Source organism: Cervus elaphus, chromosome 23, assembly GCF_910594005.1.
Source record: "Cervus elaphus chromosome 23, mCerEla1.1, whole genome shotgun sequence".
In the NCBI taxonomy this organism is placed as follows: domain Eukaryota; kingdom Metazoa; phylum Chordata; class Mammalia; order Artiodactyla; family Cervidae; genus Cervus; species Cervus elaphus.
Window position 1 is genome coordinate 61,406,505 of NC_057837.1, and position 22,645 is coordinate 61,429,149.

A 22,645-nucleotide genomic window follows, 5' to 3' on the forward strand; every position below is an offset into this window, starting at 1 on the left:
TAGTTCTCTGACTAGGGATCAAACCCAGGGCCATGGCGGTGAAAACACAGTGTCCAGCCTCTGAACCACCAGGGAAGTCCCTGCCTTTTCATTTTTATTAAGCTGTCTTTGATTAGAAATCTGCAATTTTGAGAAATTGCAAATTTTATAATTTTATCAACATTTTTAAAGGATAAAGTTGGTGTTTTTTAGAAATCTTTCTTGGCCAGTGAATATTTACTACAGTTTCTTCTATAGAAGCTTTGTATTTTTTGACTCTTAAATTTAGGTTTGACTCCCTACTTTATCTACTTTGTATCTACTTATTTGCTAAGTTCTAGAATAAACATTTAATGCTTCCAGAATTGCCAGTCTATGTGTATATAGTTAAAATATTACCTTCAGGAGTTGCTACTTGCTTTAGATCCACCCTTGCCCTCCTTCAGTGTGGTTGTGTTACTTGGAACACATAAAGCAACAAAATTTAAAGTATCACAATGTTTTCTCCTTTTAAGGCTATGGGAAAACAGGCATTGTCATACTTCGCTTTAGGAACACTAATCACTACAACTTTTTTTGAGGGCAACTTGGCTGTTAACAAGTTATTTTTACATTTACCTCTTGGTTCATCATTTCTACTTCAAGAATTTACCCTGAAGACACACCTTCAATAATATAAAAGCACAGATTCACAAGGTTATTCAAGGCAGTCGTGTTTCTGTTTGTAAAATATTTAAAAGCCATCTAAATGCCTTCATGTGGGGAAGTAGTTGCATAAACAAACTTTGGTATGTTTGCATCGTGGAGCATTATACAGCTGAGAAGAGAATCAGGAGGAATATCTATAAAATGAAAGAGTGATTTCTAGGATACATTGTGGGGTTTTTTTGTTTGTTTGTTTTGGGGTACATCACACTGCATCTTAATTCCCTGACCAGAGATTGAACCTGTGCCCACTGCATTGGAAGTGTGGGGTCATGCTGTGGAATGGATCTTTCTCCATTCATTGTGCTGGGCATTTTGCTTTATTAAACCTGGAGACTCAGGTCTTTTAATTTTGGGAAAACTTACTATCGTCTTACTATCCTTTTCTGTTTTCTCTTTTTGGAACTTCTGTTTGTTGTATGTGGGACTTTTCTTGATGCAGCCTATTCTCTTATTCCTTTGAGTCACTTCTCTGGGAAATAACCTATAGGTTGTTGCTGATTTTTTGGGGGGGGGGTATTATTTTAAATTACTAGCACATTGCTCATGTTCTCAGATGTTTCTTCATTTTATTTTTTTAAAGTAGCATTTTGTACTTGTCTTTGTCTTTCTGAGGGTATTTGTTGTGGGAGCGTCATTGTCTCTGTTTTCTTTCAGTTCCTCCTCATGTTTATTTTGGTTGCTAGGCTTCATGTAACAGTAGTGCGTACTTATCTGGTGGTCCCTGACAGATCACTCACGGTGAAAACTGACACGTTCTGTGTTGCGGGCACTACTTGTCGACTGGCGTCGAGTTGGGACCTGTGTATTGTGTTTTTTAAATTCCCCCCGTTATCTGTACCTTGAAGGTGTTTTTTCTTCGGCTGGTCACCATTTTCCAGGTAGCAGAGAGCAGGCCGGGGTTGGAGTTGTAGGGCTGCCACTGTTGGGAGAGCTTTGGGAGTCGAGTTGAAGGAGAGAACTAGTGGGGTCAGCATTTTGTGCAGGTCTTTGGCTTAATACTTTGGCTTATGGAGTGTGGTACCTCACTCTCTCCGTACTCCTTGAGCTACTGTCTTCTGTTCCAGAAAAGCATTAGTCTCTCAGTTGTGTCTGACTCTGGGACCCCAGGGACTGTAGTCTGCCAGGCTCCTTTGTCCATGGAATTCTGCAGGCAAGAATACTGGAGTGGGTAGCCATTCCCTTCTCCAAGGGACCTTCCCAACCCAGGGATCAAACCCTGGTCTCCTGCATTGCAGGCAAGTTCTTTACCACTGCGCCATGTGGGAAGCCCTCTATTCCAGAACCTCTCTGATTTAGTCCCTTCAGAATATAAGTCTCCTGTTTTCTTCTGGACCCAGAGGAGGGTATTGCCTGACTGGGGACAGAGAGGAGATCTGAGAGGTCTAACTTCTTAGAATTCCAGCCAGTTCTCTTGTTTTCATTCCCATGCCTCACCTCTGTCTGCAGTGGTTCCTGGTACCTCTTAATTCCTGTCCCTGTGGGGATTTTACAGTACAACTGGCTTGCTCATTGTGACTTTTCCTTCTGCGGTCTTAGACTTCCTTGCTGAGTATTCAGTCACTTGTCTTCCTGCTATTCATCTTCTAGAATTCTGTTGATAGTTCTCATGTGCTGCCTTTTCTTCCTTCTTTCTCTTTGTGTGTTTATATCTTTTAAAATACAGCCATTCCAAATGAGGCTGCAGGAATTTGCAGAGAGCTGTGTGTGTGTTCATTTCACCCTGTTTAAATGGGAGCTGCAGCTTTTGTGCAGAGAAAGTGGGAAATGCCTTTGACTTCCACACCAAACCCTACCCTTATTCATGCCATTCAAGCCTGTGGCCCTTGTTCCTTCCCAGTAGCAACCAAAGATTGTCATCAGTTTAAAGTGCATCCTTCTTATTCATATGTATCCATGAAAAATGTGTGCTTTGTTTATATAGATGTATTTTTTATTCCTCTTATCTACCGTTTAGTAGTATATCATACCAATATTATCTATCCAGTACCCAGTTATAGACATTTAGATTTTTCACATTTTTTTCCAGTTTTGCCCAGTTACAAACTGTAATGGTAAAACTGTTGTAATGATCATCCTTTTACTTTTGTACTCTTCTTATGCAAATGTGTGACATTTTTCTAGGAGATGACTTTTCTATCTTTTAATGGGTAAAATGGAGGTGGTCTGTGGGGGGCTCAAAAATCTTTCATTACATTTTCTTTATATGTTATATCTATTGGTGAGAAAAGTAGAATTATAAAACTTCTAAATGTTTTAAAATTTTTATCGAGAAAAGTGCTTTTTTAATGGTCTAGAAAGAAGAAAGAAATTATTGCTAAGTCGTGTCCCACTCTTGGGATCCCATGAACTATAGCCCGCCCTCTAGGCTCCTCTGTCCATGGGATTTCCCAGGCAAGAATATTGGAGTGGGTTGCCATTTCCTTCTCCAGGGAATCTTCCCAACTCAGGAATTGAACCCAGGTCTCCAGCATTGCAGGCAGATGCTTTACAGACTGAGCTACATGGGAATCCCCCATGGTCTAGTAATCCCTTGTTTGGTCTTCCCAGGTGGCTCAGTGGTAAAGAATCCTGCCAATGTAGGAGACTGGGGTTCGATCCCTGGGTCAGGAAGATCCCCTGGAGAAGAAAATGGCAACCCATTCCAGTATTCTTGTCTGGGAAATCCCATGGACAGAGGATGTTGGTGGGCTATATAATAGCCCATAGAGTAGCAAAAGAGGCTGACACGACTCATCAACTAAATAAATCCCTTATTAACAGTACTGAAGTACGAAATATTTTGAGAATTGAAAAAACTTATTCCTAACTCATTTGGTAGTAAAAACCTGGGTTGTCTGAACTCATTTGGTGGCAAATCTCTGCTCTAGACTGACAGGGACACTTTAAACCTATTTATTTCACTTGGTATGTACATGTGTGTTAATTCAAAAAACATTAACATCTGTGATTATGGATTACTGGTGGTGTTAATATGATACATTGCCATTCTGAAATTCAGGAAGTCCTAACTTCTAAAGTACATCTAGACCCAGGGGTTTCAGAGGAAGGAAGGATCATGGGCCTGTCAACTAGAAAGTTTGTTTGCAGCCATCAGTGGCACATCAACCAATTTATTTTGGTTGGTGGAATTTATTTCTGCTTGATGGAAACTACTTTTTTGTCATTAGTGAGATCTCAGACAATTTCTTCTCTTTAAATTCAAAGGGTGTGTTCATTTTCAAAATAGCTCTTCCTTTTCTCTTTGACAGCTGTAGTATTGAAATTGCTTGTGATAATGCAAATGGATTTCAAATTCAAAGAACTTATTTTACATTAGATATTTTAAAAAAGGATAAAGCCTTTTCTCAAGCATACACAGAGGTTGCTTTTTGCTAGTTTTAGTTTTCCTTTAGTGTTCACATAAGAAAGTTAAAACATAGTAATAGACCATTGTCTAATGATGAAGTTTTACTTGAATCTATAAACTTTTTATACACTGTAATATTATTTGATTTTTACCAATTTTTATTAGATTTGTTCATGTTTTCAGAGGTATTGAATTTAGTAAGCAATTTTTTATCCAAGTTTATTGGGATGTAACTCACATACCATATAGTTTACCTGTTTAAAGTGTACAGTTCAGTGGCTTTTGGTATATTCATAACTGTGTGCAACCATCACCATTATCTAATTCCAAAACATTTTCATTCCCTGTAAAGAAACCCCACACCCTTGAGCAATCATTCCCTATTCTCCCCTTCCCCACCCCCTAGCACTGCTAATCTACTCCTTTAATTTGTGTATATAGTCAGTCATTAAGTTGTGTTTTGACTCTTTGCAACCTCATGGACTGTAGCCCGCCAGACTCCTCTGTCCATGGAATTCTCCAGGCAAGAATACTGGAGGGAGTTGCCATTCCCTTCTCCAGGTGATCTTCCAGACCCAGGGATCAAACCTGGGTCTCCCGCATGGTAGGCAGATTCTTTATTGTCTGAGCCACCAGGGAAGCACACACCTTTAATTTACTAGAACTTTGTTTTTATTTTTTTTGAAAATCAGAGCCTCTTATCTTGTTTCTTTTTGAAAATATCTTTTGCTTATTTGTGGCCCATTGCTTGTCCCTGTACAATTAAGTACTACTAAAAAAAATTCAGCTGAGAGTATTATTGAATTTCATTGAATCTGCTAGTCAGTTTGAAGAGAATTGACTTCTTTACAGTGTTGCATCTTACATTCAAGAACATGATATAGCTTTCCATTTATTTCAGTTTTAGACCTTTCTTCATAAAATGGATATGTTTCTCTTGTGAACTTTATCTCAGAGTAACTTATGTTCTTTGTTATAAATTACATTTTCTAATCATTGGTATTATTGCTGATGTTAGGATCACTGGTTGTTTTTTTTTTTTTTTTGATGTGATTTCGAATCTTACATCTTTGCTGAATACTAGTTTGGAGTCTCTTGGATCTTCAATGTAGCTAATTATACTTATTTAGAAATTATGATATTCTGATTTCTTCTAGTTTCCTTTTGTTTCTTTTTGCGATGCATTGGTTAGGAATTCTAATATACTCTTGAATAGTTGGTATGTTCTTAGCTTTTAATAATACACGTTAAACAACCCTTCGATCCATCAGTCTTCCCCAAGAGACAGTATAGATTTTTTTTTTAAACATTTGACTTATGGGAAAATATTTTATCTGGCTTTATTTATTAATGCTGATTGTTCCCCCCACCCCCATCACTAGCCTCTTTGCCAGTTCCCTTCCAAACTAATAGATTTGTATTTTAAAAACATTTGTTTGTGTTAACAGGTGAACATGGGTAAAAATTATATGGCAGGTGGTCTTTGTACTATTTTTATTCTTACAGCTTTTCTTTAAATTTGAAGCTGTAATGAACTGCTGATGTATACAGCAGCATGGATGACTCACAGACATGAGACTGAGGGGCCTCCTTGGCGGTCCAGTGGTGAACCACTCTGTACTTCCACTGCAGCAGGCACGGGTTCCGTCTCTGGTCAGGAGACTAAGATCCCGCATGCCGTTTTTGCACGTACAATAAAAACAGGCAAAACTAGTTTTTAGTGGTAGAAATTGAAACAACCATTATCTCTTGGGTGGGAGGGGCAATGTTTGTGTGGATTGACTAGTAAGGGGCACAAAGGAAACTTGTAGGGGTTCTGGGTATGGTCTGTATCTTGGTATGCATTTGTCAGAACTAATCAGGTGGTATACATTTCACTCTTTGTAAATTATCCCTCAGTTTTTTTTTAAAAAAGGGAAAGGACACAAGGGGTGTACATTGATTCAAGGACATTCTTCTACATAAGCACTGTATTCAGTTCATCCATGTTGTAAGTAACTGTAGCTCATTGATTTTTTTTATTATTGTGTAATATCCATTTATTGAGTATTGGTCAGTATAGTCATCGACCAGTCCGTGTAGTGATTCTGTTGATGGGCACTGTGTTTATAGCTGAAGTTACAGATGATGCTGTCGTGAACATCTGGGTATGCTTCCTTATGTGGACATGCATGTCTTTCTCCAGGAAATTCAAACCTAGGACTGACATTGCTGGGTTATAGGACGTTTATATCTTTAACTGTGTCAGATAATGCCAAACTACATTCTCAAATGCTTGAATCCATTTTCAGTGTCCTTGTTCACATCCTCATTAGCACTACTTGATATCGTTAAACTTTAATTTTAGCCATTCTTGTGGATGTGATTTCATTTCATTGTGGTTTTAATTTGCATTTTTTTGGTGTGTCTTTCTTACTTAGTGAGGTTCAGTATCTTTTCCTGTCAACGTTGGCCATTTAGATACCCTCTTTGGTATAGTGCCTAATTTATGTCCGCCTATTTTTCTTCCTGATTGTCTTTTTCTTTCTTTCTCTTCTTTCTTTCTCTTTCTTTTTGACTGCACCTCATGGCATGTGGGATCTTAGTTCCCCAACCAGGGATCAAGCCTGAGCCCCCTTAGTGGAAGTGCAGAGTGCTAACCACCAGACTGCCAGGGAAGTCCCTGGGTTGCTTTTTTTTTTTTTAATTGACTTAGGCAGTTTAGATACAAGTTCTTCATTGGAGCTCTCTTCCTCAACTCTATCAATGGAGTTATTTGCTGAACAGAGAATATTAATTTTAATGTTCAACTGATTGATTTTTTCCTTTTTAAAATGATGTCCTGTGTGAATCTTAGAGGTGTTGGGTTAAAAAGCATCTCATTTTTAGATTTTTGCTCATAGATTTCTGGACTCACTGGCTGCATGTGAACCTTTGTGTACCATTTTCACTCACCAACAGTATGTGTGATTTCCCTACACTTTTGCCAGAACTGGAGTTTTGGGGTCAGTTTTGACATTTAATAAACCTCTTTTCTCCATTAAATTGAATACTTTATGTTAGTTTGCCTGTATGATTGAGGGAATAAATTTATTGCATTATTTCAAGAACATGGCAGCCAATAAGCATAATTGCAAGATTAATACTAAAAGTACTCTTTAGCTTTTGATCCTTGAGGCACATTTATGGTTGGTAAGGAAAAGAGATAAAGATATAAAAAGCCATTTTGTTTTTATTAATTTAAGTCAATGATATTGGCTTAAATTCATGAAAATAAATTGATGAAGACTTACTACAGTAGTCCCCCATTGTCTGGTGGGGAGTATGTTCCAAGACCCCCCAAGTGGATGCCTCAAACTGTGGATAGTACCTAGCTCTGTATATATATACCTATACATACTTGCCTATGGGAAAGTTTAATTTTTATATTAGGTACAATAAAAAGTTTAAATCAGACAGAGTAAGGAGTGCCAGCACCACTGTGTGTGCCTTTGGGGCCATTAGTAAGTAAAATAAGAGTTACTTGAACACAAGTGCTGCAATAACCATGACTGTCGATCTGATACCTGCAGTGGCCACCCAGTGACTAACGGGCGGGATATGCTGGACAAAGAGACAGTCCACTTTCCAGGTGGGAATCAGACCTGGACAGCATGAGATTGCACCCCGCTACTCAGAACAGCGGGCGGTTTGAAACTGATGGATTGTTTTATTTCTGTTACTTTCCATTTAATGTTTCTCAGCCATGGTTGATCATGGAAGGTTAAAGAAACCTGCAGATAAGTAAGGTCTACTATATAAAAGATCAAGGGACCCATGGAATTAATGAGTTAGAATTTTGTGGGTTTCCCTTGTAAATTTATGACATTTTTAAATGATAGAATCATGATTTTGCCTATTTCTTTTTTTTTTTTTTTTTGCCTTTCTCTTTTAATTCCTTCCTGCTCCAATTCTTAAAAAAGTACCCAGAAGTTAAACACAAGAAAGCTCAAAGAGCCAAGGCAAGCCAGCCGAAGAGTAGCAGGCTCCCTCCCACAGGAGCCAAATTCTGGAAGCTGGGGTCTCTCCTCAGAGCCTGGTAGTAAAAGGTGGTGCAGAATAAGGTAGTTCCAGAAGCTAGCAGTAACCCAGCCCAGAGGGGCTTTCTACACGGGGATACCGCTAACAGGGCCAGGCTGTGTAAGAAGCGGTGTTTGTTGGACTTGTCAAAGAGCTCCTTCCTATGGGCATCCAGAAACTGGGCTCCATGCGCCCCGTAGGAGGCCAAGCCTAAGGCCCCAGCTCTGGACAAGGCACCCAGGCGGTGGAAAGCAGCCCCGGGACTGGCTATGGCTGTCAACGGTCACGCGCCTAATGAACATCACCTGGGCCCCACAAGAAGCCTTGCCTTTTCTGTTTTCACATACTTTAATTCAAAGAAGGCATCCCCACCCCAGTCTGTCTGCTCCCCCTCCTCCCCACCCCCCAGTATTCATTCATACTCCTTCCTGGTTTCAAGATAGCTCTTAAGTTTTCCTTGGAAATGGATATTGATTTGAGACTCTACAACAGACACTGTTGGAAGAAATGTTTGTTAGGAGATGAAATTTGGAGTGGCACTCTCCTCTACACTCTAACCTTTTCCCCGCTGTCTTACTTTAGATCTTTATCCTTTTCTAGGGCTTTCTGTCATAGTCTTAACTCTTCTTCCTGCCTCCAGGCTTCCCATGGTTAATGGAATGAAATTCCTAAAACTCAGATCATTCTCCTGATTAATATCCTTCAGAGACTGTAAAATAAATCCGTCTTAATCCCTCAGCACAGGGTCATGACAGTCATCAGCCCTCTTGCTGCCTCTGTCCTGCACACACATCCAGTTTCCCACGTGCCTGCTGTTTAAAACTCAGCTCAAGTGACCCGTCTCCCGGGAAGGCTCGCCTCCCTGGTCCTAAGCCCTGTTCTGTACCCCCGGCCCTCTGCTCGAGCCCAGTGAGTAGGTGCCCCCGGTTCCGGGTCGCCCCTGCTCTCTTCTTTCCCTGTGCTTCCTGTTGCAGTTTGGACTTTCTCCTCTGCTCATTTGGGGGCAGGGCTCTGATTCCTCTCCTTAGTCCCGCCCCCAAACTAGCATGGTGTAGTTTATAGGAGGCACCTCATAAATATTTAATGAATGATTAGATGCAAAGTTATATCTAAATTTCTTGATGTATGTATGAAAAGAACTTTCGAAGAAAGAGGTCAGTTAGAAAGGGATGGGAATTTAAACAGTATTCTAAATCCTGCTTCTGCACAAGCAGTACACATTTAGGAATGACTGCTGCGCTTGTAGGATCTGCAGGGTTTTGCTCACCTGAGTCGTGCCTTGTTACCACAGAAGGATGCCTTGCAGTGGTCTCGCAGTCCAGCCGTGGTGGAGGGAGAGGAGCCAGAGGACACAGCTGATGTGGAGAGCTGTGGGTCTAATGAAACCAGCACTGTGAGTGGTGAAAACGATGGTAAGTGCCTTTGACAAGACGGGTGAAGAGCCACAAACAGTCGAGCTGGGGACTAGCCTTTACTTCCCTCTCTTCCAGTTTCTCTCGATGAAACATCTTCTAATGCTTCCTGTTCTACGGAATCTCAGAGTCGGTCTCTTTCCAACCCCAAGGACAGCTACAGAGCTTCCTCACAGGTGGGGGTGCTTGGTGACTGGGCTGGGTAGATAAAGAGGCAGGCATAAGATAGAACTCTTCCTGCTATGTTCAGTGAGCGTGTTGAAGTGTGGAGAAAATCACTTTGGTCTCCACCTGTTAGTATCATTTAACAGTGGGCCTTAGGGAAAGTGGGCAGTAGATCTGAGAACAGAGCAGTTTGTTTTTTCTTTTTACTATGGATGGATGATTTAGTTTGTATTTATGAAAAACCTGGGAACATCCAGGGAGAAGCAGAATAGTGGGGAGAAAGAACATGAGCTTGGGAGTCAGTAGGTTGAATTGTGGCCCACCACTCACTAGCTTTGGGTAGATTCTTTATCTGTAAGTTGGGGATAACAGTGCATTCTTTTCAGTATGGGATGATGCTTGGCATGGTGGCTGGCACCTGGCTCCATAGCCTGAGTCATTGCTGCTGTCGACATTACCTGCCCCTGCGGGTTGAACACTGATTCTGTTTTACAAGACAGCGGGGGAGACAGTGGTCCGAGAGGGACAGCTGGTGTGACCTGCAGGTGACCCAGGCTCCTTTTGTATTCTCTCTGGGGAAACAGGCAAACAAACAGAAGAAAAAGACAGGGGTAATGCTGCCTCGAGTTGTCCTGACTCCTCTGAAGGTAAACGGGGCCCACGTGGAATCAGCATCAGGTACGTGTCACCTCGTGGTTGTGATGCTCCTTCCTCAGGTCCTGGGGCCTGCCTCCCTCTGGCAGCAGTTTCTGGCCTAGGTAGTGCCGAGCCAGTGCAGTCAGGAGCCCTCCTCTGACAGGCGGCGCACCATGGTGGTGAGACCCGACCTAGGTTTTGGCGCGGGCTTCGCTGGGCGCCCTCCCCTTGGCCTCACGGGGCGGTCGTGAGGGTCTGGTGAAGGCGTGTGCAGGTGCTTGGTAAAAGGTGCAGTGCTGTGCAAACTAAAGACAGCGGTTTGGCATTCTTACGTGATATTTTAAAGCCAGACCAGGAGGTGGTGATCTCTGACAGCCCCAGGCTGGGCCATGGAAGCACCGGTATTGCTGGCAGCATCTCAGGGAGAGCTGGGAGAAGTAAGCTTGTCTGAGAGCCGTGGGCGCGGCGCGTGATGCTCTTGACCCGTGGAATGCTGTACCTTCAGGGTTCTCGGGCCGCCACGCCGATGGCGAGAGCGGCAGCCCATCCAGCAGCAGCGGCGGCTCTCCGGCCCTGGGCAGCGCCGCTATCCGTGGCCAGGCCGAGCTCGCCCGGGACCCTGCCCCGCTCCTGAGAGGCTTCCGGAAGCCGGCCACAGGTGAGTGGCTTGGCGCTCATTTCCCTGCCTGTAAGGGGCCCCCGCAGGCCTAGAGATGATGATGTCTTCTGCTCCACTTTGTAGTTTCTTTGGTTTGTTTTTACTTCTTTGGTGGCCCTCTATTTTTTTTTATTTTCTTTGGCTTTCAGCTTATAGTTTGGTTATTTCACAGAGTTTTCTCTGCTAGACTGAGAGGACTCCCTGTGGGCACAGATGGTGCCACAGTGCTTCTTGTATGTCCCTGTAAGGGCCTAGCCTCTACCTGCCTTGATATGGCTCAGAAAGTGCTCAAGTGAGTGAACTTCTCAGTGGAACATTCCAGCATTTGTTTTCTTTCTTGGGTAGCATCCTGCCAAGTTTGTTCTCCACATCTGTAGTCTCCATCAGATGCCGTTGTTTATAACCTAGTTAGTATGTGGGGTGGGAGCCATCCATTTGGGGCATGCAAATAAATTCAGTAGTGTGCACCCCCTATCCCCAGTGGTGCTCTTAGCAAGGCTAGTATGCCATTTGCTACTTCTGGCTTTATGTCTCAAAGCCCACATGCTGGATTTTTGTAGAAGGGTCCCATGAAACCATTAGGAAGACTAACCTTGGCTTCTGAGGATGAGAATAAGCCATTGCCCCAGTGGCAGCAAGGTTTGCTGTCCTGCAGCTTCTCCAGCTCCTCAGCAGTGCTCCATTTCAGTCTCACTAGTCTGTATCCCATTGGCAGAAGCTTTTGTGAGAGGTATTGACATTTCAGTGGACTTTCAACAACTCTTACTACCTTTCTGCATGGAGGGCTAGACCTCTCCAGCCCCTTTACAGAAGACTTCTGCAGATTTTTCTGTAGGACACTCACTGGGTTTGCTTTTAGACAACTTCCGTAATTTCTCCCATTGACTTCGTGGAGCCTGTTCTCCAGCTTTGGGAGGGAAGCTCAGAGTCTGCCCCTGGCCTGAGTTTCTCTGAGAAGAGTGTCCCTTCAGGCTGTGACACAGTGTGCTACAGAGTCTTGTCTGAGGTGATGCCAGCCCAAGTGTTCTCTGAAGTTCGATGGTAGCCAATAGGTTAGACTAGACTGAATGATTGAGCAGAATGTGTGCAGATAAGTTCTGGGTAGCTTGGGTGCTGCCACCAAAGTTTTCCCTCAGTTGGCATTAGCTTTTTTGCTTTAAGAAGCTGAAAATCTACATATTGTTTCTTACGGCTTGAAAAATTACAGGTCAAATGAAGCGCAACAGAGGGGAAGAGATAGATTTTGAGACGCCTGGGTCCATTCTTGTCAACACCAACCTCCGGGCCCTGATCAACTCGCGGACCTTCCATGCCCTGCCGTCCCACTTCCAGCAGCAGCTCCTCTTCCTCCTGCCAGAAGTAGACAGACAGGTATGGCTGGGAGGCTTCCTGTCTGTGCTCTCCGCACCAACTTCTGTTCTCTTTCTAAGATTCTTTATTGTTTGTTTTCATTCATGTGCCTTTTTTTTTGGCCTCATTCCTTCTAGGTGGGGACTGATGGCCTGTTACGTCTCAGCAGTAGTGCGCTGAACAATGAATTTTTCACCCACGCAGCGCAGAGCTGGAGGGAACGCCTGGCTGACGGTGAGTAGACCTTCTCATCCCAGTGGCTTGAGAGGTGCCTGCCACGTGTGGTGTCACTTGTCTCCTGGGGTCTAAAATCCAAACACTCAGTTTTCAGTGATCTTTTTTTTTTTTTCCAAGAAGTATTGAGTATAAGGCAGGCTTTCCTCTAATTGATGTGGTGGATATAGTACCCCATAGCTTTGAAGAAGGAAGCGTCAAGAGTGTTTTAGCTTTCACTGTTTCGTGTGTATATATATTCATCTGTGTTGCCTCTTCATCATTAAAACTGTAAACTCCTATTCTTTCCAGTAACCATGGCATTGACCTGCTTTTCAAGTTCCACCAGGTCCTCTTGTCTTTTTAGACATTGTTGCTTGGAATGAGTATTAGCTTCTTTGTAATATTTTTTGGCTGCACAGTGTGTGGGATCTTAGTTCCCTGACCGGGAACTGAACCCGTTCCCCCTGCAGTGGAGGAATGCAGAGTCCTAACCACAGGGTCGACTTCCCTGGTGGCTCAGATGGTAAAGCGCCTGCCTACAATGCGGGAGACCCGGGTTCAATCCCTGGGTCAGGAAGGTCTCCTGGTGAAGGGAATGGCAACCCACTCCAGTATTCTTGTGCCCTCCCCCGCCCCCCAAAAGTGGCTCAGAGAAATATTGGGCTTCCCTTGTAGCTCAGTCAGTAAAGAATCTGCCTGCAGTGCAGGAGACCTGGGTTCAATCCCTGGGTCAGGAAGATCCCCTGGAGAAGGAAATGGCAACCCACTCCAGCATTCTTGCCTGGAAAATCCCACGGACAGAGGAGCCTGTTAGGCTGCAGTCCATGGGGTCGCAAGGAGTCGGGCACAACTGAGCGACTAACACTTACTTAGTAACCACAGGGCTGCCAGGGAAGTCCTGATGGTTAGCTTCTCATAATTCAGTTTTGTGGGGAGGCCATATCCGGTTGAGACCCTAGGACCTCTCTCCTGGCTTGATGATTTGCTTGGAGGACTGAGCCCATAGTTGTTCTCACAGCTGTAATTTACTTCAGCAAAGAATACAGACCAAAATCAGCAAAGGGAAACGAGGGAAACCAGGTGCACGGTTCCCAGGCCCTCTCCCAGCGAAGTCCCACCGGATGTGCTCAGCTCCCTCAGCAGGGAGTTGTGAGCATGTAAGTGAAGGGTGGTCCACCGGGAAGCTCGTCCAGAATTCGGTGCCTCATGTTTTTATTGTGAGCTGATCATGTAGCAAGCCTCTGCCTGGTGTGTACCTGAATTCCCAGATTCCCCAAAGGAAAGCAGGTGCTCACCATTAAACCATCTGGTTTGCATAAACTGTTTAGGCACAGTGAGCCATTCTTGTCAGCTGAGGGTGGGAACCCTCCTGAAGTCCCATTTCCCAGATGTTAGCCAAGGGCCACCTTGTCAGCAGGCCTGTCTCAGCCTGCTCTGTTAACTTCTCCCTGTGTGTGGAGTAAGAACGGTTCTCTTGTTGATTGGTTTTGTTTTGCTTTTTTGATCAGTGTGTTGCTTGCTTTCCAAGGACTGATGACCCTGGAGAGAGGAGTCAGTTTCCCTTATAATAGACGTGTTAGTTCTGTCCTGAGTAAGGAGGGGACGTGAGAAGGCCTGGGAGGGAGCCAGGAGCCGGCGTGAAGATAGTGAGGGGTAGGAAATTATTTCCAAGCTCACCAAACCCACGTGTTGTTTTGTAAACTCCTGACATGGTAGAACAGCAGGATTTGGCTTTTCCTGAGGCAGACATTAATCTCCTTAATGTGCCATTCGAAAAGTTTTATTTCTGTCTAGGTGAATTCACTCATGAGATGCAGGTCAGGATACGACAAGAAATGGAGAAGGAAAAGAAAGTGGAACAATGGAAAGAAAAGTTTTTCGAAGACTACTATGGACAGAAGTAAGGCCCTGGGTGCTATGAGTTGTGGTGTAGCTTCTGGGGATGGTGAGGGGCGTGGGGGCAGTGGGCAGAAGCAGGTATTCTCAAAGCTGTGCGTGTTGCTATGTTTTCTGAGAACTGGAGGTCGCAGTGACTCTCATTTGACTTGATGCCATTCGTGAGGAAGCTGACATAGGATTTTGTATGGTTACCATGCAGATTGGTTTTGTTCTGAGAATTCTAGTATCTGAGTGTATGTCATACGTAGGAGATGTGCTCTCTTTGCCCTGTAGCAGACAATCTGACTTTGGTTTGCAGGTTGGGTTTAACCAAAGAAGAGTCATTGCAGCAGAATGTGGGCCAGGAGGAGGTTGAAATCAAGAGTGACCTGCATGTCTCAGAATCAACACGACCGCAGCGTGGCCCGGCCACCCGGCAGCGAGATGGGCATTTCAAGAAACGCTCTCGGCCAGATCTTCGAACCAGAGCCCGAAGGAATCTGTACAAAAGACAGGAGCCAGAACAAGCAGAGATCGCTAAAGACACACAGTCTGTGGCACCAGACATCCCCCTCCACAAGGACGGAGAGGCTAAGACTGACGCAGCAGGGGTGGGCAGCCCCCACCCACCTGGCACGTCCTCCACAGCATCCAACCCAGAGAGTCCCGAATTCCCGGCGGAAACTGTGGCCTCCCGGCTCCAGCCCAGTCCCAACGACCCAGCACGTGTTTCCGCGTCTCCAGACAGAATTCCCAGCTTGCCACAGGAGACCGTGGATCAGGAGCCCAAGGATCAGAAGAGGAAATCCTTTGAGCAGGCAACCTCTGCCTCCTTTCCCGAAAAGAAGCCCCGGCTTGAAGATCGTCAGTCCTTTCGTAACACAATTGAAAGTGTTCACCCCGAAAAGCCACAGCCCACCAAAGAGGAGCCCAAAGTCCCGCCCATCCGGGTAGGTGGCTGTGTGATCCTGGCTGCCCTGAACCCCGGCCTTTGAGGGACAGGAGATTTGTGGGGCTCCTTTATAGGGACAGAAGGCCCTGGGCCCTTGTGCTAATTATGTGAGAGTGTAGAGCTCTCTATAGAGAGCTGTTCTTGAGACAGACTTGAATAGCCCAGGGCTAAGGTTCTTCTCTTCCTCACTTGGTTGGTCACCATTATTTCTACAGGTCAGAACCCTGAGGGGTTTTAAAATCTTTTACTAAGTGGTGGTAGATTCTTTGTGTAGTGACTCGCACCGTCCCACCAGAAATTAAATTTAAGAGTGTGGAACTTAACAGCCCCTGAGCAGGGTCTTATCAGAATGGTGTGGTGTCTTGGACAGCTATGAAATGAATTGATTCTCTAGGCCATGACTTTTAAGCTGCTAGGGTCCCAGTTTAGCTTTACAGTTTCTAGGTCAGAGCACTCAGTCAATTAAAACTGTTCTGTTCTTCTCTTGCAGATTCAACTTTCACGTATCAAACCACCCTGGGTGGTTAAAGGTCAGCCCACTTACCAGATATGTCCCCGCATCGTCCCCATCACGGAGTCCTCCTGCCGGGGCTGGACTGGTGCCAGGACCCTTGCAGACATTAAAGCCCGTGCTCTGCAGGTCCGAGGGGCGAGAGGCCACCACTGCCATCGAGAGGCGGCCACCACTGCCATCGGAGGTGGGGGTGGCCCGGGTGGAGGTGGCGGCGGGGCCACCGACGAGGGAGGCGGCAGAGGCGGCGGCAGTGGTGATGGTGGTGCGGCCCGTGGCCACCCTGAGCCCCGGGGAGCCCCGGGTGCCCCTGGAGAGTGTGCGTCAGATCTACAGCGAACACAACTACTGCCGCCTTGTCCTCTAAATGGGGATCATGCCCAGGCTGAAACTGCCACGTCCAGAGCCAGGAGAGAGGACCTAGCTTCTCTCAGAAAGGAGACAAGCTGTCCACTGCAGAGGGTCCCAGATGGCCCCAACAGCGGGCTGGAAGATGCCTCCCGACTCCCTATTGCACCCACTCGGGACGCGCCATGCCAGGCTCTGCCCCCACTGCCCTCTAGAATCCCGGAACCTGAGAGGTTAGTTGAGCAGCTTGTGTTGCATCCAGAAGGTAGAACTGAATGTGAGTCTGCTACCACTGCCTGGGAAAGGGGTGATGGGGAGCCAGCACCTACGGTCCCCTCAGAGAACAGTCCTGTTCAGGCTCTGGCGGGGCCTGTTGGAGTAGAAGAAGGAACTGGCCAGGCTCCAGACAGTGGCAGTAATCCCACCATGAAGGATCCTGTGAACATGACCCCCAGTTCCATCCCTGAATCATCCTTGGCCAGTTGCCTGCAGGACAGACCATTTGATGATGAATCAGAACTTGGTGACTCGGGCCCACCCACAAGGGAAAGTGCTTCTAGACAGGAAGACTTGAAAACGGAGGCTCCTGTCTCCCCTGGTGCTGCTCCTTGGAGGCCTGGCCTGTCAAATGACGAGGCAGGGGGACAGCCTGAACCCGACTCCAGAGAAGAGGTCCCATCCATTAAGTCCCAGGTCAGAGAGGAGTGGGGGAAAGCGGCCCCCCTCATCCTGGCATCACCTGTGGGCCTGACGGCAGAGGAGGGTCTGGATCCCCCCGGCCACTTGGCTTCACTCTGGACACTGCACTCCGGCTGTGTTGACAGCAGCAGCAGCGACTGCAGACAGCTGGAAGGTGAAAAGCCCAGAATCAATGGAGACTCGGAAGCTCTGAGTCCTCACAGCGAGTCAACAGACACTGCCTCTGACTTTGAAGGCCACTTCTCCGAGGACAGCAGTGAGCCTGAGCCTAGTGAAACCTTGGGGCCGAAAAGGTCCTCAGCAGTAGAGCAGGGTGAGAAACACAATTGGAACCGCTGTGCCTCGCTCTCCAAGGTGAATGGTGACCTGAATCTGGTCACGAGGACAGATGGGATGGTTGCTCCTCAGAGCTGGGTGTCTCGAGTATGTGCAGTTCCCCCAAAGATCCCGGACTCCCTGCTGCTGGCCAGTCCTGAGTACCAGCCGAGGCCCGTGTCCCTGGGCAGGCCTGTGTCCTCAGTGGAGGCTGCTAACCCCCTGGTGATGCAGTTGCTGCAGGGCCACTTGCCCCTCAAGAAGGTTCTCCCTCCAGCCCACGGCGGCAGCAAACCCGAACCCCCACGACTCCCGCTTACAGCAGAGCAGAGCCCTGGTGGCTCCCTGGGGCTGGGGTCATTGCAGGATCCTGGGGAGAACAGGTGCGAAGTTGGCAAGAGCAGTCCAGAGTCTCTGCTACCTGAGAGCTGTGAAGCAAGTACCGGCTTTGGCCGGCTGGAGGCCAGCCAGGCTCCTGGGGCACCCCTCAAGATGTCCAAGAACGCCCTGAGTTTAGACTCTCTGTATCCAGTGACCAATCCAGTGGCTTCCTCTGGGAAAGCAGAAGTGGATTTCAAAGAGCAGTTACCTCCCTTCAGTTTCGAAGATCAGAAGGAAGACCGTGACCTGACCCAGTGCAGTGTTTCAGGTGCTGCCCCAGGTGTGAGTCCGGGAAATCTCACTACCTCGAGAGCCCCTCTTTTCTCATCTCCAAGTGCGGTCTCCTCGGGTCCTGATCAAGCAGGTCGGGCCCTGGGGGATCAGAACAGTGCGGGAGGCCAAGGGAAGAAGCTCTTTGGCTCCAAGAACGCGGCTGCAGCCATTCAGTGCCCCCGGCTGGTGGAGCCAACACCACTGCCTGCGGAGACCCCTCCTGCTTTTCCCAATAGGAAGTCAGGGCCAGGCAAAACCTCTCTGTCTGGTGGGGTGCAGACTGCCAGGGAAGACTGGGCCCCAAAGCCACCGCCTGCTTCTGTTGGCAGCATCAAGAGCGAGAAGACTCTTGGTGGAGGACCTCTCAAGGCGGATGCAGAGAACAGAAAGGCAGTGGGGCCTGGTCCCCGGGAGCTGGTGGATCACTTGCAAGGGATGCCCTTTGTCCTTGATTTGCCCTTCTGGAAATTGCCCCGGGAGCCCGGGAAAGGGCTCAGTCAGCCTCTGGAGCCTTCTTCCATCCCCTCCCAACTCAACATCAAGCAGGCGTTTTATGGGAAGCTTTCCCAACTCCAGCTAAGTTCCACCAGCTTTAATTATTCCTCCGGCTCACCCCCCTTTCCCAAAGGCCTGGCCGGAAGTGTGGTGCAGCTGAGCCACAAAGCGAACTTCGGGGCAAGCCGTAGCGCATCGCTGTCCTTACAGATGTTCACCGACAGCGGCGCGGTGGAGAGCATCTCGCTGCAGTGCGCCTGCAGCCTGAAGGCCATGATCATGTGCCAGGGCTGCGGCGCCTTCTGTCACGATGACTGTATTGGACCCTCAAAGCTCTGTGTATTGTGCCTTGTGGTGAGATAATAAATTATGGCCATGGGAAAAGTTGTATATTTAGTGTGTGTATTTTGATAATGATGGATCTTAAATCTGTATACAGAATATCATTGATAAAACAGACTCTGTCTCTCTAGGCAAGAGTTGTCTTGCCGCTCCCTGAAATCTATAGTGCTAAAACCTCTTGGCCACTTGTCGGTCCTTTGGGTCTTGCTGGAAGGGTTTCCTGCAGGGCAGCTCGCTGCGCTGCCCAAAGCCGGCCGGCTAGCCCGAGCTCTCGTCGCAGAGACAGAGCCTGGTGCGATGTGGGGGAGCCTCCCTGAGACTCAGAGGGCCTCGAAACTGAAGCAAGAAGGTTGTGTTCTCCACCCAGGGCACTAACCTACCCGAACTGAGTAGAAATGTCAGTCTTCCACTGCCCCCTCCGTCTTTCCTCCGGCTGCTCCTCTGGGGAGTTAATGGGGAAGAAGCCAGCACAGGGTTAAAGCAGCTCCCAGCAGTGCCCACCAGGGGGCTTAAGCACCTGCTGACCTCAGGGTCACAATCAGTCATTTGCCAGTTGATGGAGCCAGTTTGATCTTCGGTTCTGTTGCTGTTGCCGAGGCCAATTTGGGACTTACCTGTCTCTGAATAACCCACTGGCCTGCAGGAGCTTTCGGAACCTCGAACAGACCTGCTTGGACAACAGGTCAGGGCTAGGATTGTCTTTCCTCCTTGTAAGTCAGGTGTCCAGACGTTTGGCAGGTGACTTCATCTGCTCAACACCTTGGGCATCACTTTGGACTCTGTGGGAGTGGGCATCTCCAACACACCTGTGTATGTGAAAGTCATTTTACATTTCAAAGCAGTGTGTTTTTCTTATTTTTATATTTTTAACTCTTTATCCTTGGATGTATAAAGTGAACTTTTGGCTTCTGTAAGTATGCTCTATGCATCTCTGATGTTTTACCATATATTTATATGTTGTACACAGTACTGGCCGATTCTGTAAATGGATGTATTGTACAGAGAACACGAACGACTCTCCCTTATTTCACGTCTTCAGCATCGTTGCATTAAAGTGGTGTAATTGACTTCTCTCCACCCGTGTCAGAGCCACTGCGTGCTGTGCTGCCCGACATGAGGGTTGGAGCGATTGACTTACGACCTGCCGGTTGTCCCGGTGTCCGGTCACCGGTGGGCCTGCTGCAGGTGCAGAGCCACTGGCAGCCTGGCCACTTGTTGCTGGGCAGACGCGTCTTGCTCCTCATCTCTTCTCCAGCCTTCACTGGCAGCTTGCTGCCGTGTGTGACAAATCACCACCACCAGTGTTAAGTGCTTCTGAATTCTAGGGTGAGTGCCCTGGGCAGCCCCCAGGTGGGCCTTCCGTTCCCAGCTCCAGGCTCACCACCTGTCAGCGGTAACCCGGGACCACACTCTCCTGGGGCCACAGGGCTCCAGTGGACACACCTGTGACAGCAGGTTAAGGAAGAAACAGCTGTGCCAGCCTCCGGCCTCTCTCCCAACATCTTTCCAGCAAGTAGATGTCTCCAGAGCTGTCTCACCTCCCTGCTTCCTGCCTTATCTTGTACCTTGAGTTGTGAGTTGAGCATCCTCCTTGTTGAACTTAGGTCTCCCTGTGCGAGTGCGTCTGTGTGAGCTGTGAAATTGGTATGACTTCAGCAAGCCTCATTTCATCTGAAAGGTCTTGTCTTTCCCCTACTTCTCCTCCAGTGTGGCATTTGTGTCATCTGCAGCATGAGTGGGAAGTTGGCAAAGACATAGTGGTGATTTAAGTGCAGTATTGGCCAAGTCCCGGTTGTCAACTTCAAGTCTTGTTTACCAAAGACAGGGAGCAGAGGCCCAAGCATGTTTGATCCTCTTCCTTCTGCTGTGACCTTTGGGGCCACTCGAGGGGACAGTTGGAAACTGGTCCGCCAGGGAAAGCACTGCTCTTGTATGTCTCTGTGGTCTTGGAAAAATAAACCTGTACAACGTGCACTTGTGGTCTCTGTCATCTTCTGCGGCCGTCTTGCTGGGCTGGGAGGAAGGTCAGGTTGAAAGGGAAGAAACTGGCTCGCCTCACCTCGGCGTTGGAGCTGACATTTCTGTGTGCAGAGTTCTTTTGTGAGGTGGGTTCCGAAGGCATGACTTGTCAGTGTCGTGGGTCTTCACGCCCTGTGCGTGAGGTGGTGAACATACCCATTATCCACCATGTGGACTGGAAAGCAGAAATCCCATGTGAGCAGTGAGGTTCCTCTCCTCTTGAGGATCCAGTCGTGAGCTGTGGCGTCCCTCTACAGCTGTCCACCCTGACTGCCTCGCTGAGCCTGAGGTTGCCCGAGAGATCCCTGGATGTCTGCGGGGAGGGTGGGGCTGGCCTGAGATACGGGGTCTGGTGCTGGTTGATGAGCCTGAGTGGATAGAAGACCTTTGACACTAAAGGTTAATTAAAGTACGTATCCATTCATTTCCTGTGAATTGGAGAAAGTAGATCTTGTGTGTGGGGCAGTAACAAGCTGTAATCCTGTGGTGCTGCTGTCTGATCAAGGTGTGGGTGGAGAAATCAAGGTCGGGGGCTTTGTGGTGACAGGTGACAGTCTGGTGGTGGTGACGTGCTTGTGCCTTCACGTCTCGGAATCGGCTCACTTCTGCAGCCGCTTAGAACGCAGTCAAAGCCTTGCATCTCATCAGGAGGGTGGAATGGTTTTGAGAGGGCCTGGCTGCCTGCCAGTACGGTGGTAGGGGCAAGTCACTCAGCTTCTGGTAACTCTCCTCTCTGATTTGGGTTACTAGTTGCTGCTTCATAAAACTGTAGTGTGTGGTCCCTAGGGGGTGCTCCAGCCTGCCCACTTGCCCAAGGTCAAGACCCTAGCTCTGTGAACGTACAGGAGAGCACAGTACAGCTCCTGGCGCTTGTTTGACCCTCACCCCCCAGAGAGCAGCTGTGGAGAGGGGACCCGTGTGGTGTGCTGAGTGCTGGTGCAGGCAGAGCAGGCATCTCCACGGTTGAGTGCGTAGTCCTGGGTTTGGAGATGGGTCCGTGGGAGGAGAGGCTTACTTACATGGTCCGAAGGATGAGGAAGCAGACTTTCAGAATTTGGAAGGAGTGCTGTCTTACTGGCCTGGCACAGGGTCATCTGTTGGTTTCATGTTCAGTCTTCACATGTCAAAGTCAGACCCTGCTTGAGAGGGGTGCTTGCATGTACATGTGTTCTTACGTGTGTGTGTGTGTGTACTCAGTCCTTTGGGCCTCGGGGACCGAAGCATGTGCCTGCCCTGGGCCCTGAGAGGAGGCGGCCTGGGCTGTATGTGTGGGTGGGTGTCATTTAAATTGACGGAGTGGATAGGCTCTGTGACCCTGGAGGTTAATATTTGAAACCAAACAGTGTCAGTGACCTGTGCGTCCTCATGTCTTTGCGCATCATTTTGAAAGCATGGAATGAACATCTCTTGAGAACCAGAAGGTGTAGATGGTGTAAGGAAGTGACAGACAGCTGAAAGTGCAGTGCTTCTTAACTTTCTTGGGAACACAGGCTCCTTTGAGAGCCCAGTGGGAGCTCTGTACCTTCTTCCCCAGGAGTGCACGCGTGCACACACACACACGCACAAAGTGGTCTGTATTATTTCAGATGGGTTACGAGCACCCGCTACCCTGCCCTGGCAGCTGGAGTCCCTCACTGAAGAATGAAGAACCCCGCTGACTGATACTAAACCCAGTAAGAGCTGGGTTTATACAGAAGAGGGGAGAGATGACTTTGCAAGGGATTCTCCTTCAGTTTCCTGTAACTACTGAGCTTCCTCAATGCATTTAAATTACTTTAAAACTGCATTACAGGCACAGTCTCCCGCCCCCCTGGTTGAGCATGCTGAGCTTCACCTGCTGTCACTGAGTGGCCTTGAGCTCACTGTTGACAACAGGGATGCCTGTTTGATGTTATTATGCTCTCCACGCCATACCAGTGCTCTG

General features: G+C 47.6%; 2 protein-coding genes across 5 annotated transcripts in view; one reads left to right on the forward strand and one right to left on the reverse strand.

The window, feature by feature from the left end:
* The window catches only part of ASXL1 (ASXL transcriptional regulator 1), a 66,353-nt gene extending 45,677 nt beyond the window's left edge, over positions 1–20,676 (forward strand). For 2 of the 4 annotated variants that reach the window (XM_043882878.1, XM_043882879.1), the window contains exons 5-13: positions 9,363–9,483; positions 9,562–9,659; positions 10,233–10,326; positions 10,790–10,942; positions 12,150–12,313; positions 12,430–12,526; positions 14,303–14,408; positions 14,706–15,336; positions 15,829–20,676. In XM_043882878.1, coding sequence (XP_043738813.1) covers positions 9,363–9,483; positions 9,562–9,659; positions 10,233–10,326; positions 10,790–10,942; positions 12,150–12,313; positions 12,430–12,526; positions 14,303–14,408; positions 14,706–15,336; positions 15,829–18,723 — 4,359 coding nt within the window. In that variant the 3' untranslated portion in view covers positions 18,724–20,676. Of the gene's footprint in view, positions 1–9,362; positions 9,484–9,561; positions 9,660–10,232; positions 10,327–10,630; positions 10,943–12,149; positions 12,314–12,429; positions 12,527–14,302; positions 14,409–14,705; positions 15,337–15,828 lie in introns of those variants that run through there. The other 2 variants (XM_043882881.1, XM_043882882.1) reach the window with 2 other exon arrangements.
* LOC122681742 (transmembrane protein 256-like) lies at positions 7,920–8,354 on the reverse strand (the record flags this gene model as incomplete). Its single annotated transcript, XM_043884171.1, has 1 exon — positions 7,920–8,354. A coding segment is annotated over one exon (354 nt), but the record flags the coding sequence as incomplete, so codon positions are not given.
* Positions 20,677–22,645: the final 1,969 nt, after the last annotated feature.